The 16,737-nt window shown below is 38.0% G+C and overlaps 1 protein-coding gene across 1 annotated transcript in view; it reads left to right on the forward strand.

Moving 5' to 3' along the window:
- LOC107561022 (ubiquitin carboxyl-terminal hydrolase 43-like) overlaps positions 1–7,050 on the forward strand; it is a 24,789-nt gene extending 17,739 nt beyond the window's left edge. The window contains exons 7-10 of the mRNA XM_016245350.1: positions 1,800–2,127; positions 4,123–4,281; positions 4,830–4,991; positions 5,147–7,050. Coding sequence (XP_016100836.1) covers positions 1,800–2,127; positions 4,123–4,281; positions 4,830–4,991; positions 5,147–6,186 — 1,689 coding nt within the window. The 3' untranslated portion in view covers positions 6,187–7,050. The remainder of the gene's footprint in view (positions 1–1,799; positions 2,128–4,122; positions 4,282–4,829; positions 4,992–5,146) is intronic.
- Positions 7,051–16,737: the final 9,687 nt, after the last annotated feature.

Below are 16,737 nucleotides of genomic sequence, written 5' to 3' on the forward strand. Positions count from 1 at the left end.
TTTTAAATAACCTTTAGGTTCCACATTAAAAGCAGAATGTGGAGTTAGAAACACATGAGGAGGACTTAATAATGATTGAATTTTCAACCAGGGCTGAAAAATGCCACAGAAAATGAGTTCCTCTTTTTTTATTTGTTACCTAACATTTGATATATTTCATAATGTTCTATTCTAGGGTCTGTCTGGTTATGAGTTTCGTGCCTCTGCAGACACTAAAGTGGCCTGTTGCTCTCATCTCTATTTGTTGTCTCAGAGGCGAATGTTTAAGTATATGAAGTGGGTTTTGATGAAAAGCAAAACTAAAATCAGCTCTAAAAACATGGAATGAACATGAAGAAACTAAAAAATACTTGAAACAGTGATTACACTGAAATCCCTTGTGATGTTGAGAGCTCTACAATCTAACATAAGAGCCATCCAATTATATAAATCTGTATTTTAGCAGAGCATTTATGTTGTTAGGTTCTTTAGGATCTTAATCAATTATGTTGTTAGGATGTTTGGAGCTTTTGATTTAATATTATGTAGCAGCCATAATTGGTCAGATTGCGAATTTATTTCAGTTAATTGATTCAGTTGAAGTATTTCACATAAATGGACAACATTCTGTGTTTTTGTATGCATAGAAAAAAAAGCACTCATATAGGTCAAAATGCACCAAAGAATAAATTCTGGTTGGCAAATGTTGAATAAAAACTTATCTACGCTTGCAAGTTAAGGCGTTAGACATTTCGATCGCTATTCCATATTCAAGCTGATTAAAAAACCCATATGAGGAGCAAATGGAGCTAGTCTCCCACCTACTGTCTTTGTCTCTCACATCTCACATCCCACATTCTCTCACTTTCTTTTAAAGGTCACTCTGTTTTTGACAAGTACCACTTGATAAATCTTACCCATGAACCCCTGAGAGTTGCCTCATCATGATTGGCTCCACAAATTATTATCGATCCTCTAACAGTGTCATGTCATTACCGAGGCAACACTTCTACCAGGACTTCAGTTATGGGAAAAAAAAAAGGCTTTCAACATGGTGTGCAGTGCATGTGAGATATGGCTGTCCAGCAGGAATTAAATCGTGCATTTTTCTGTACTGAATATTTTGAAGATATAAATAACATTTTACTGATGGTCTGCAGATGTCAGGTGTAAATATTCAGATGTTGTTGTCCTTTCCTCTCTGCATGTCCACTGCAATCCAGTTTGAAAGTGAAAAAGTGAAAGTGACGTGACATGTGGCCAAGTATGGTGACCAATACTATGAATTAGTGCTCTGCATTTAACCCATCCAAAGTGCACACACACAGCAGTGAACACACACCATGAACACACACCCGGAGCAGTGGGCAGCCATTTTTTGCTGCGGCACCCGGGGAGCAGTTGGGGGTTCGGTGCCTTGCTCAAGGGCACCTCAGTCGTGGTATTGAAGGTGGGAGAGAGCGCTGTACATTCACTCCCCCCACCTACAATCCCTGCCGGTACGAGACTCGAACCCGCAACCTTTGGGTTACGAGTCCGACTCTCTAATCATTAGGCCACGACTTCCTTGTTGCAGCAGTGTAGATGTTTTACTGCACCACACTGAGACAAAACAGGTTCAGATAATGAGATGGTTTAGTTGACCATGGAGAAACCTGCATTTCAACAAACCCAAGAAAGAAAATGTTATTCATATGCCCGTGATTTTGAATCTTACATAGGGAGTAGCTGTCTAACTACATTGATTTGTTGTCTCTTACATACATCACACACGAGTGCTAGACTATGTTTATAGCAAATGTTTTTATTTCCCCTTGCAGCTGGCACCAGACGATGCATGGAAGTGTCCTCACTGTAAGCAGATGCAGCAGGGGATGGTGAAGATGAGCTTATGGACCCTGCCTGACATCCTCATCCTGCACCTCAAGCGTTTTCGGCAGGTGGGCAAACGGCGAAACAAGCTCTCCACCCTCATTCGCTTTCCTATAAGTGGTCTGGATATGACTCCCCATGTAGTGAAACGCAGTCAGAGCATGAAGAATCTGGCCCCGTTGCCTTCAGCTTGGAAACATGGAGATACTGACTTCCTTTACGACCTGTATGCAGTCTGCAACCACCACGGAGGCATGCATGGAGGCCATTACACAGGTGAGCATGCTGAGATCTCTGATAGTAAGAAGCAGGAGGTTGTTTGTCCATCTTAAAAGCATTTTTCTATTTTTCTTTATATCATTTTCTAATCTAGAAAATAATTCTATTTCTTTATATATTTTTCTTTATAACAATAAAGACACTTTTAACTCTCTCTAGTTTATTTGTCAAGTAAATGTCCAGCAGTTTAAATACATGCATTATAGGTGAATTTGTATGTATTGTGTTTAATATTGTGTGGTGAAAATGATATTTTAAACCTTTTTAATCTAACAAAAATAGATGAATCCCACACACTGCTATAGCTTACAAATCATATTTTAAAGAAGCATTTCACTCACACTGCCTGCCACTTTTTTTCAAATAAGAGGTCAAACACACGGAAATGTAAAATACAAAGCAGCCAAAGAAGAGAACAACACTATCATCAATAACAGCCAATGACATAACAGAACAAAAAAAGTCCCAACCTGACTAAAGTACAATTAGCCAAAATAAATATATTACATACTCCTAGTATTCTTAGTACTCCTAGTATTATCTACACTTATCCCTATAAAATGTAAATTAAATAGATTTCAGTAGACAATGAATACACACCAATACGTGTCACAAATAAGTATTTAATACAAACAACTTGCAAACGTACACATAACCATATTAATTTATAAATACAAAACACTAAATATCATCACATACAAATATGTAACAAATATACAATGTAAACTGCATTGTACTAAATCCTAAATACAAATACATACGTGTACTGTATCATATTAAAAATCATCAAATATCAATATTACCACATGACATTAAAGAAAAGCTCATCATTAAGACCCATAGGAGTTTGAAGGGTGTAAATCCTCACGTCTTTGTAGAAAAAGGTCAATGTCACCACCTCTAGGTGGCACTTTCACCTTTCCAATTCCAAAGAACTGGAGTGTCACACATCACGATTGAACTTATTCAAATGTAGCGCTACTGGATAATTTATGTCCTTTCGTCTGATTGAACTTTTGTGTTCACTATTACATTGTTTGAGTTGTCTAGATGTTTTACCCACATATCCCAAACCACAAAGACAATGGGTCAAATAAATCATGTGTTGAAAGATGAGTAATAATGCTAGAAATAAGAAAAAATGCTTAGTTGCGTTAATAAGTTGTGCCCAATTATTTATTTGAAATTTGTCATTCCTATTGGGAAAATGACTGAGTACGGTCTGGTTACTAGCAGGATCCACGACTGTGGATAACCATGTTGGGAAAAACATTTAAGCAAATTCTCCACCTTCTCTATAAAATCACAATCTCTTAGGAATTTTGGTCATTAAACCTGCAAATAAAGGTGGAGCAATAATACAGTATAAACAAGTCATTTTGTCACTAATATCTATGCTAATCTTTGATCCTGCACTTACTTTTCAAAGTGAGATATTGTCGTTTCTAAATAATGCAAAAGAACAGGGTTGGATTTCCCAGAAAGGGTTTGACTTCTTTTGTTGTCAACACCCAATAAGACCTGTGTTTTGCACTTTACAAAAAATTCTAAGAGATTTGCAGATCCCCCTGGTCTTCTCAGACCAATTCTCTTTTGTCTCCTTTGTCACAGTATGTGAATTACTTTTTTGTGCATGAATAAAAAGAAGAAAAAAAAGAAAAAGAACAGCATTTGTTTAAAATAGAAATCTTTTTGTAACGATATACACCACCGTTCAAAAGTTTGGAGTCAGTACATTTTTTTTTCTTTCTTTTTTGAAATTAATATTAATGAATACTTTATATTAACAGAAATGAATACCTTTATTCAGCAAGGATGTGTTAAATTGGTCAAAAATTATATTAACGGCTTTCTATTTTCTTCTAGAAATAATTGTTAGAAAATATTTCTATTTTTTAAGATTTGTACCTTGAATGGCATAAAGGCAGTTATATATATACATACATACATACACTACTCCAGCAGATTACAGCATATGTCTTTGTAAAACAGCCTACTGTAGGAACTCAGTGGATGGCCACTGGTACAGTTATGACGACAGCAGTGTGGAGATTGTGCCAGAGGAGGAACTGTGCACACGGGGGGCGTATATCCTCTTCTATCAGAGAAGAAATGTCATCCCACCCTGGTCTGCCAACAGCTCGGTCAGAGGTGAGTAAATGAGCCTTTGTGGCCACATTTCAGATGGAGGCTGACAGACCTTTTTCGCAGTGGTTCAACATAGAAAGCAGCTGAAACTGTTTTTTTCTTATATGCACTGCAGTTATAATGTTCCAGTGACAGAAGTTTTGAGTGTAGGTCCAGATTTTCTGACTGTTGTACAAGTAATTTTATTTTACAAGCTCAATCGACAGTATTTGCAGTATGTTAATTGCCCCAAAAATTCATTTCCACTTGTCGCTCCCCAGCATTCTCTATAAAGATGATTTTGAAAATATTTATGCAGTAATCATGAACGACTGAACTGTAAAAATTGAATGAAGGGTTTTTTGAGCTAGAGTTCATTTTGACTGGTGGCTAAGATGCCGCTGCATATTCAATGCATGACTTGGTCGTCATGGAAACGATAATACAGAACATGTGCGGGTGATGAATTTTAGTTATTAAAAATGAAGGGGCAGTGAGAGAGCACAGGATGCTTCACGCCTAGGAGAAACATGGACCAGCCACTGAACAGTCTTTATTGTCTCATTGAACAGGTTCCACCAGCTCCTCCATGTCAGATCACTGGCTCATCCGTTTGAATGGTGATAGCAAAAGAGGAAGTATGGTATCACGGTCTTCCACAACATGCCCTTCTTCCATCCCAGACTCCCCAGAGTCTCCCGTCTTTCAAAATGAACCCTCAATTGAAGAGAGAGGTGAGTTTACCCAGCAAGTTTGTTGTAAATAAGAAATATAAATACTAAAAGGATGCACCTTGACAGAGATTTCATCATAGTTCTTCACTTGTTTTGTTGTGGGAAAGTGTTTTCCACCATGTGGTAAATATTGTATTAAATGACAGTGTCTTTAGGTGGGTTCGAAAGCAGACCTTTCGTGCAAGGAATCCAAGGGCGTAGCATAAGCATGAAAAGTCCCACCAAGACCAGGGTGCTGCCACTGCGATGGTCCTTTGGAAACAAAGACCGCCACAAACCTGCCCAAGCTCCTGGCCAGGCTCCTGCAGAGCTGGTGGAGTATTTAGAGTCTGGCAGAAGGCCAAGATGCACCAAAGACCCCATTGTTGCCCTAATGACTCGACCTTCAGATAAAGAAAGCGGTAAAGACGATGATACGAAACAACCCACAGCCAAATCTTCAAGCCACAGCAGCCTCGGACCTCTAGAGTATCTCAAAATACCGCAGGGTCAAGAAACAAGTAGTTCAGAGAAAGCAATGGGCCAACAACCAAGCAGCAGCAGTAGACCAAGAGAAGATGGAACTTTGACCAGACGGAGCAGCAGGAAATCAAAACCGGACCGATCACAATCCAGAAACGGCTCCGGCACAGGGATCCAATCCAATTCCAGTGGTCCAAGAGGGTGGGAAACAACAAAGAGGGATGATCCAAGCAAGGAGCAAGACCAACTAGAGGAGAAACCGAGAAAGGGACAGGAGACAAAACGTCCCGATAGTGTCTTCGCTTTTCTTAAAGGCGGTTTCATGAAGAAAGACTCGCTTCGTAGGTCTAGAGACAGTGAATCTGTGAAAAGGGGTGATGCAGAGGTGAAGAACCCATCTGGAGATTCTCTCTCCAATGGGACACACAATAGAACTTCAGAAGGTAAAGCTAATAGCACAAACCAAGTTCGTAGCAGACTCGGTGGCGAATTTGCAAATGGCAAGGTCAGTCATGGGTCATCAGACATCAAACGCTCACAAAGTTCTTCCAATATTCAAAGCAAGGCTGATCTAGGCTTAAGAAGAACGGCATCTTTGCACAGGAACGGCACATCTGCGGCCCAGCCACAGAGCGTTCCTATGAACAGGGGCTCTCAGAATACCCTGCAACGCACACGCTACAGCACAAACTCACTGGGCAGAAAGAAGGCAGTGCCTGAATCAAGCTTCTGAGACTTACTTCACTACACCCAAATATCACAACAGCGTAGCAAATATCTAAAAGCCCACATAAGAACTATGGTAAGAAAGATATGTTTGAAATGATGGCAGCACACTATGAAGTTGCACATACATTTGGAACTAGTGGATTATATTTTTGTTCACTTTTTTCTGCTTATATGAAGTGCCTGTGAACCAGAGCTATTTTTTAGATTGTCTGATTGTGTTTTGGCACTGGAAGTACATTATACGCTGGCCTTTGCACCATCATTTTGAATTGAAAAATTATTTGCCTCGGATTTGATTTTATGTGTCACTAAATAGATTTATCACCTGTAATACATGAAGGGAATTGCTATATATAACTTTTTAGTTTCATCTTTTATGATTCTGCAGATTGTACTGACTGGCTGCTAACCTCCCATGGGTTTTCATGACATTTAACAAAGATGTCAGTTCTTGCACTTTCAGTGAATTTATTGCACCACCAAAACATAAAGCTTATTCATTTGTGCTTGTTTTGCAGTATGCATTAAGACATTTACAAATCTGTATTATAAAATTACTTTTGAAAAGTATGAAATCAAACTGAATCTAAAACGTGTGCTTTAGGTAAGATATATTTCTATGGATGGCATGTTGACAACACAATGTATTAGACAGAACACCTTAGTAAAACAGTGTCACTTCTGAAAAGCACAATCACAATAACCACACCTTATCACCAGTGGTTTAATCTATAACCTAACCACCTAAACCTAGTTTGAATGCAGTAACAAGAACCTGTTTAACTTAGGTTAACTTAGGTTTTAGTACACCAAAAAATGAAAATTTTCATTGTTTATTCACCCTCATGTTTGACTATTTTTTTCATCAATAGACCACAAAAGGAGATGTTAAGCAAGATGCTCATGCTGCTCTTTTCAATTCAAAGAAAGTGAATGGTAACCAGCAAGCTCCAAAATGACACCATTAACCCCTACTGTGTCTTATTTGATACATACATTTTAACTAGGGCCTCTAAATGATCAACAAATCAAAACATGACTAAAATCCTGTTCTACATGTTTAACTCAATCTTCTACATGTCTTCTGCCCTCTGATTGATAGTATATGCTTTTTTTTTTCTTTTTTTTTAGCAAGGACAAGGCCTTTTAGTATAATTGTAAAAATGTCCACCTTCGGGTTGTGGTACACATGTCTTTTTTGCTGTGAAATCTTGATTCTTATAAATGTAAGTAAATGTAAGAAGAACTTTTGTAGTAATATTAATATTTTAAGATTTACTGGACTGAAGAAAGTTAGGTTTAGACAAACACACAAAATTATTAGTGTATAATGATAGACTTCAATTTCAGCCTTTTTCCTTACACAAAGTCATCATGTGGCTTCAGAACACTTGAAATTTATCAGACATGTAATACGGACTACTTTTAGTGTGCTGTTTGATATATTTTGAGCTTGACACCCCTTCCTAGTCATCATTGACTTATTGTATGAACAAGAAGAGCAGTGTGTTGCCATAAGGGTTAAAAAAAAATTCATTTATTCATTTTTTTCGAAAATATTCCTTTAATCCAGCTCATCTGAAAATGTTTGACATGTTCAAATAACATGGAGATCTACGTAGCAATACCAATGACTGCAGAATAAAGAAAAGCCTCGATGTGACCAGTAAAGTGACCTTAGAATAGAAATCCTTGACACCAATTGTGTTTGGCTCTAATTGCTTGTAACAACAGTCAGAATATGTCAAATTGACTCCTTCCTATTTGGACTAATTGGGTCCGTATATCCATTAATCTGATGAATAAAACGAGACAAACAGTCATCCCTCTCCAGAAGCATTTGAACAGTCTGAATGCAGCTCATTAAACACTACACTCTTAAAAATAAAGGTGCTTCAAAAGGTTCTTCAAGCGATGCCATAGAAGAACCATTTTTGGTTCCACAAAGAGCCATTCAGTCAAAGGTTCTTTAAAGAACCATTTCTTTCTTACCTTTTTATAATCTGAAGAACCTTTTTTTGCCACAAAGAAACTTTTGTGAAACAGAAAGGTTCTTCAGATGTTAAAGGTTCTTTATGGAACTATTTAGACAAAAAGGTTCTTCTATGGCATCGTGAAGCACCTTTATTTTTAAGAGTGTACTGCTATATACACACTGCAAAGCTCATTCTTCTGAAACTATAACATTTTAGCATGCATTACACATTATGAAAGACAAAAGTGCTTCTTTTTTCTCAATGTGATTGTGAGTGAATTAAAACTCAAATAGCAAACTGAATTAAAATCACACATTTGCGTTTTAAATTAATCTAACATGGTATAGACCAAACAGTAAGTGTCCTATTGATTATTGCACATGATATGGAATATTCACAAGCTCCTCAAATGTAAAATACTATTTTTTATATATCGTTGCAATCCATCTGAATTTCTTCAAACATTGGCTCATTAGAAAAACATGCCTCTACCTCCATTTTTGCAAAACTCCAAAAACGTACCTATACATAATATTCAAAGCAGTTTCCAGCTGAAATTAACACTAGTGGCAGTAAAACATCTGTTATTCTTTAGACACATTATGATTACAGGAGCAGATTATTCATTAATAAAGACTTATTTTTGTACAGTTCCTTGCACAATATTATGGTATGACCTCAGAAGGCTTTTACCATAGTGCATGATTTGTAAACTATAGCGTTTACATCACATGACCAGCTGTATATATTATGCTCCATCTGATATAGTAAACTTGCTCTGTAACTCACCTGGTACAACACTACAAATGTGATGCAGAGCACTTGCGCAGGAGTGCTGCTGAAACACAAGTCACAATAAAAGAGCTCGAAGACTTGTAGATGCAAGCTAAAATGTCATGGCAAATGTGTCCTAATCTCATGATTTTAACAATTTACTCTGGGTGGTATTGTATGTCAAACGTGATCGAGCATTCACATTTAGCGCCACAGACTTTTTATTTATGAACTATGATTTGATGATTACAACAACCAATGTAATGAAATGTTGCCAGATTCACATCCACCTGTTTCAAGGAGGATTAAACATTAATGCCACCTACTGGAAAGTGTGGTGCTTCTTGCATGCTTGAGTGCAAGAAGCAACATAATATAATCTGGCCGAAATGTTGCCACAGCCACGTTTTTCCAGTGAACCTGGGTACTGTATACACTAAAGTTTGAATTGCACTGTAGAATTAGGTTTAATAATTGTGGAAAATTTACAGATGTGCGGTTTCTATATTACACAATTTATATTAGTTTTTGTTGATCTGAATAAGCAAATATATGAAATAAAGTTTTGTTTGTGTCAGTGCTCAAACACTTTCTGTTCAGAACAAAGGGGAAAAAAATTTATACTTTTATATTGCATTTTTTTGTCCATTACTGTGCTGTAGAAGTTGTTTTACCATCGTACCAGATGTAAGAGATGATTCACAGTTTTTAAGTTTTCAGCCGAAATTGAAAAAAAACAAAACAATGAAAAACTGTTTTCTCTCTTCCGCTGAAATCTGTGTACGAAACCCACTAAAGGATTGTGTCTTCTTCTGTTAAAATCTAATCATCCATGTTATTCTGTTGAGTATGTCAAAGGGGTTATGCAAAAAGCAGCAATTACACAGCATGTAACAGGATTTGTGTAGACACAAAGGTCTGATCCACAAGGACATTTCTTTTTTCCACTCCCATGCTTCCAAAATATTCCTAATTTTCACTATGCTTGAAATAATGAACACTTGAACACAACGAATGAAGGATCTTACCCTGAAATCTTCTCTTTTATTAATTTGTTTTTTGAGATGTTTTAATTTGCAACTTTTTATAAACATTTTGTAATGTCTTTGTGTGTATGTATATAAATGTTATACAAAGATCAATGGATAATATATCTGGGAACAGTATATATGTAGGGATAGATTATATGTACAATTCTAATTATCATTGGATTATTGCACAAGGGTACATGTTCTGCTGTCAAGATGACTAGGTTTGTGTGGACCTGTGTCTACGATAACAATTAACTGATATATTTTTGTAGAATTTTTTTAATTAAAAAGACATTGGCATTCACACCACATTTCTTAGACTTTTTTTTTTTTAAACACTAGTTTAGCATTTGTCTTGGTTGACATCTAAAAGTGTGTATTTATTTGCATACTGATTGACACTGTAGCAAATCAGCTCATGGAAAATATGAATAATTAACCACAACTAGTTATAATTGTCCTGGGGTGTTACAAAGTATTTGTGAAATCTAGCTAACAAAATATATATTGTGTGTTGGAGTGTTCCAGACGCTACAACACTAAAGCTGTCACTGCTCTTTGCAGCACTTTTACAGTGAAACTCTCTTTCTGCACTGGCTACAATAGCTCCAGTTCCTGATTTCTGCACTGGCTACAATAGCTCCAGTTCCTGAGGGAGTCTTCACAGTGCATGCAAAGAGCAGCGTGATCCATTCCTCAGCATGCACTAACCTATAGTCTCGATCCTCAGTTTGAAGACTTTGGTGTCAATGTTTCAGTATTCATGCTGTGTCAAGTAGAAATCTAAATTCTAGTATTTTTCTGTATTTATTCACAGAGGCTTGATTTATTTCATTTTGGATGCATATTGCTTCGAAGAAACTTACTATGCACTTCAGAATGTTAGAAATTCTGTCATAATTGTTTTAATATTACAAGAAGCGCAAGGACAAACTCCCCATAATCACAGAAAGCGATGCTCGATTTGTCTGCCCACTAGAACTGTAGTTATCTCTGAGATGTTTGGGACCTCTAAAGACTGTCTGCAAAACAAAAATCAGCCACACATGTACATACAAACTAAGATAAATGCCAAGTTCCTGTTACCTTTGCGGTATGTTAACATTCTGTAGCTGTTTTTAATAACAGACAACAGAAGTAAGGGATAGTTCACCCCAAAATGAAAATGTTCTGTCATCATCCTCATTTTTCAAATCTAAATGATATCTATAAATCTATATCATAGTTTCTTCTTTGGAATAGCAAACACAGAAGTCACTTTCAAACCAAGGAGCTTTCTGTTGGTCATTGCAGTGAATTGCATGAAATCTGCTGGGGAACTACTTTGCCCTCACGCAAATCTCCCAATAGTGCACAGATTCCTATTGAAATGACTGGATTTCTCCTTTGAAATTTTACAGAGCAACGGTAAATGTGTCTGCACCTTGAGGCTGTCATTCTTCTTAACATTTCATTTTGTATTCAATGGAAAAACGTGAGTCACTTTTACAGGTTAAAAACAACATAAGTCAAGTCAAGTCACCTTTATTTGTATAGCACTTTATACAATACTAGCAGCTTTACAGATTTAATCAGGAAAATAGTTTGTCAGTGATGCAAGAAGACAATAACAGAGTCATTTTTCCAGCTAAAGTCAGTTCATTGATGATTCAGTGATGTCATCATCCAGTTCAGTTCTCTTCCAATAGTGTCTGTGCAATCAGTCAAGCGTCCCCAACTAAGCAAGCCAAAGGCGACAGTGGCAAGGAACCAAAACTCCATCAGTGACAGAAATGGAGAAAAAACCTTGGGAGAAACCAGGCTCAGTCGGGGGGGCCAGTTCTCCTCTGGCCAGATGAAACCAGCATAGCGTGGTTTAATTCCAGGCTGCAACAGAGGTCTTTTCTGGTTCCCGAGGTCTTGTGCCGATGGTTGTTGAGATGATGAGGTCTTCGCAAGGGATCTGTCTCTGGGGCGCATCTAGTTGACATGGTCTCCGCTGACATTCAGGGCTGTAGAGGTCATCTCTAGGTGCTGATCCACCATCTGGACTGGATCTGGGTGGCTACGGTGACCTCGGAATAAGAATGAAAGAGACTAATATTAGCGTAGATGCCATTCTTCTTACAATGTAACGAGTACATCGGATGTTATGGGAAGTGTTCCCGGTTCTGGTTGACCTAAATAAAACGGATTTGAATTATAGAAATGTGATAATGTGTTATGTGTATGCCAGGTTAAAGAGATGGGTCTTTAATCTAGATTTAAACTGACAGAGTGTGTCTGCCTCCCAAACAACACTAGGTAAATTGTTCCAGAGTTTGGGCGCTACACCGGTGCTAAATAGGAAAAGGATCTGCCGCCCACAGTTGATTTTGATATTCTAGGTATTATCAAATGGCCAGAGTTTTGAGATCGCAACAGACGTGAAGGACTATATGAGCTTGCTCAAGTACTGAGGAGCTAAACCATTAAGGGCTTTATAAGTAATTAGCAAGATTTTAAAATGTATTTGTTGTTCAATAAGAACTCTAGCAGCTGCATTTTGGACCAGCTGGAGTTTGTTTAAGCGCGCAGAGCAACCGTCCAATAAAGCATTACAATAATCTAACCTTGAGGTCATGAACGCATTAATTAACGTTTCTGCATTTGACATTGAGAGCATAGGTTGTAATTTAGATATATTTTTAAGATGGAAAATGCAGTTTTACAAATGCTAGAAACATGGTTTTCAAAGGAAAGATTGCTATCAAATAGCACACCTAGGTTCCTAACTGATGATGAGGAATTAACAGAGCAGCAATCAAGTGTTAGACAGTGTTTTAGGTTATTACATGCAGAGGTTTTTGGTCCAATAATTAATACCTCTAGGTTTTTTTCAGAATTTAGCTGTAGGAAATTACTAGTCATCCAGTTTTTTATATCAACTATGCATTCCGTTAGTTTTGCAAATTTGTATGTTTCATCGCGCCACGAAGAAATATAGAGCTCAGTATCATCAGCATAGCAGTGAAAGCTAACACCATGTTTCTTGATGATATCTCCCAAGGGTAACATGTAAAGTGTGAATAGCAACGGTCCCATTACTGAGCCTTGTGGCATTCCATACTGTACTTGTGATCGATATGATATCTCGTCATTTACTGCTACGAATTTATGATGGCCAGATAAGTAAGATTTGAACCATGTCAATGCAATTCCACTAATGTCAACATAACTTTGTATTCTACTAAAAAGGATGATGTAGTCAATAGTGTCAAACGCAGCGCTAAGATCCAGTAGCACTAATAGAGAAATACAACCACAATTGGATAATAAGAGCAGGTCATTTGTAACTCTGATGAGAGCAGTCACAGTACTATGATACGGTCTAAATCTTGACTGGAAATCCTCAGAGATACCATTGCTCTCTAAAGCCCGGGATACACTGCATGATTTTTGGCTGTCCCAGACGAAAGATTGTCATCGTGAAGAAATCGTGGCGATTTCTGTGATTGTGGCTCTTAATCGCTGGTCCTATGTCGTACAGTGAGAGAGGTTCAAAGACGGGCGTTTTCCCGGTCTTGCGACCAAAGATAGCCTACAATAGTTTTCTGACAGTGTCAGAAATTCAGTATGATCAACGCACAGTGTGTTTGCTGCAACGACCTGCGTCTACTCAGCAGCCAATAAAATTGCAACATGAAATGACATATTGATCAACGCGACCAGCGGCGCTACAATTTCAATGCCATGGAGGCAAAAAAGTAGAATGTATACTGGTATGTGAGATACCCATAAAGAACAAATTCTTGTTGAGTTGTGGCAGCAGAGGGCATGTTTGTACCATGTGTCCTCTAGCTGCTATCATGACCGCACCAAAAAAGGAACTGCAGCTGCCAAGCTCCCTGTGCCAAACTGGCATCCCAAGTTGTCCTCTTTTCCCGAGCCATGAGCGGGTCCATATTGCCCTCTTCTGCCGGCGCCTCTTCTTTGTTTCAGCGCACATGAAAAGCACAACTGCCAAAGCGCGATCCATCTTGAAGTACCGGTATTTGTTTACCACTAGCGCATGCTGATGACGTTGCGCTAACATGTGTCGCAGCTGTCGCAACCTACGATTCAATAGGTGTCATCATCGTACAGTCTACATGCTTGTCGTACCCAAGTTTAAACGATCCATGTCGCACAGTGTGATAAAGTAATGATCTTATAGGATTGCTAAAATCGTGCAGTGTATCCCGGGCTTAAGAACATGCTGACAGAGTTTCACGAAAACGCCGACGCGCTTTCCTCGCTTGCGTCGCCTGGAGCGCTTGTATAGGAACGCAGCTCCTCTGACTAAAATGTCCAGTAAAGTGATGTGACCAAGTATGGTGACCCATACTCAGAATTACTGCTCTGCATTTATCCCATCCAAAGTGCACACACAAAGCAGTGAACACACACCCGGAGCAGTGGACAGCCATTTTTGCTGCGGCGCCTGGGGAACAGTTGGGGGTTTGGTGCCTTGCTCAAGGGCACCTCAGTCATGGTATTGAAGGTGGGAGAGAGCGCTGTGAATTCACTCCCCCCACCTACAATCTCTGCCGGTATGAGACTCGAACCCGCAACTTTTGGGTTACGAGTCCGACTCTCTAACCATTAGGCCACGACTTCCCGTAACATGTAAAACGTCTGAATGTTCAAACGTCGGCAAAAAGTTATCTGGTGTGCTATTCCTTATGTCCAAGAGTTTGTTTCTAGTGAAGCTGATCGGAAAAATGTTGCTTAAGACAGGACAAACAAACAAAAACAGTAAAAGTACCAAAGAGCAACAAACCAAGGCGGCCATGTGCGGCGCCATCTTGAATTCGTATTGTTAACTCACTCATTAAGACAGTCACTTGCTGCCACCTACTGGCGGTTGTAGTTTCATATTTTAAAAAGTAGCTCATTATTTCATTTTTGCAATTTTTTTTTATTTTTTTATACTTTTTTTAAAGTATTTAAACTTAACATAACTTATGCAAAATCCATCTATGGATCTATTCATCTATTCAGATTGAATTTCTTAAATTGAAGAATCTGACATAAAAGGGCACAGATATGACAATACATTTTCATAATACATCTCTTTGCTTTTTCTGCTCAGTGTTATTTCAGGGTTTTGATCTCTCAACTGAGAGATCACATCTTGTTTATTGTATTATAGTGACTATTTAATGTTACATCTAAACTTTGACTAGACATGTTGCATATTAATTGTTTACAGTATATGAACCTGAAAGCATATTTAAATTTTTGTGTATTTTGTGTTACCGCATAATAATGGTCTAGTTGAGGGCATTTGTAGTATAGGTATGGGGCCCAAACATAACCTCAAGCCCAGGGGCCCCCTGCCCCGTAAGTCCTGCCCTGTGCACCAGAATTAATTTTATTGAACTAAACTTGCCAAGTGTGAACACACCCTAAGAATGGGTATACAGCCATTTTTACCAGAATGTGCAAGGCTTCTGTTAAGAGTTATTTTAGCTATATAGTATAACAGTCTGTTGTTCTGCTTGATAGTGCAAACTTGTATTTGTTATCATATTTAATTTACAGTATTAATCATAAATAATCTATTATTTAAATAATCTAATCTCCTGCTAGATATGGTCGCTGAACAAGCTTCGTTGTTCCTTCACAAAGAGACACAAAGACCAAACCCTTCCCCCTCTCTGTTCCCCACTGCTCAGAATGAGCTGCCAATCTCAAGAATCAGCTGAAGACACACCTCTTCCACACCGCTTGTTTACTAATTTAGTTGTCTAAACCTGGCTCTGTATATTATGGATATTGTTATCTCTTGCTAATTTATCACCACGCTATGGTGAGATAAACGCAAGATGACGATGAATGCAAATGGTCTTTAATATTCCACAATAGGGCAAACACAGGATGGACAGACAAAATGAACACATAGGGACTAAGTAGACCGGAAAGCAAACAGTGAACAGAACACATCTTAAGTAGGTTGGCAAATGAATATAATTAAACTAGACACACCTGAACCAAATGACATAATGAATGGGAGACAGAAACTAGGTCACATGGGGAAAGAAAACGCAACAAACAGTCCAGGGGTGACAATTGTAAGTCACTTTGGATAGAAGATTATGCTAAATGCATAAATGTAAATGTAATCATAAACAACACTCTTGTTTGTAGCCCAACAGTTTATTGTACTTCGTTATTCTTCTAGTCATTTAACTATAGTGGCTGATTAATTAGAAGTCTTGGAAATAGCTCACAGGACATAGCTTACTTCCACATATGTAAATATAGTGAATATAGGGAAGTCTTAATTAAATTAGTATTCTGTGAGGTTGTACATGATATGCAGGCACATATAATGTGAGGCACTTAAGAGATACTCCACCCCTCAGAGAAATTCTGTCATTGTTTACTCACCTTCATGTGGTTCCAAACCTATGAATTTCTTTCCTTTGTAGAAGAAGATATTTTGCAGAATGTTGGGAACCAAACAACACTGGAGCCCATAGACTTCCATTGGTTGTAAAAACACAGAAATATTTCTCAAAATACCTTCTTTAATGTTCCACAGATGAACGCAAGTCACACAGTTGGGTGAATTATCCCTTTAAACATCAGCTAACTTAATCTCTGTTAAACATTTATGCAGTGAATAAGTGTATGTTGTCAGCTCAGATGGATTGGCTGATGGTAACATTTCTGATGAAAAAGCATTTTAAATCTGTCAGCGATAAGCCTGCTCTTAATCCTGTTCCTGTGGCTTCATTATGAGGAAGTGTTATGGCTTCGTTCCATGCA

The sequence above is a fragment of the Sinocyclocheilus grahami genome, unplaced genomic scaffold (assembly GCF_001515645.1).
Source record: "Sinocyclocheilus grahami isolate Dianchi unplaced genomic scaffold, SAMN03320097.WGS_v1.1 scaffold752.1, whole genome shotgun sequence".
NCBI classification, from domain to species: domain Eukaryota; kingdom Metazoa; phylum Chordata; class Actinopteri; order Cypriniformes; family Cyprinidae; genus Sinocyclocheilus; species Sinocyclocheilus grahami.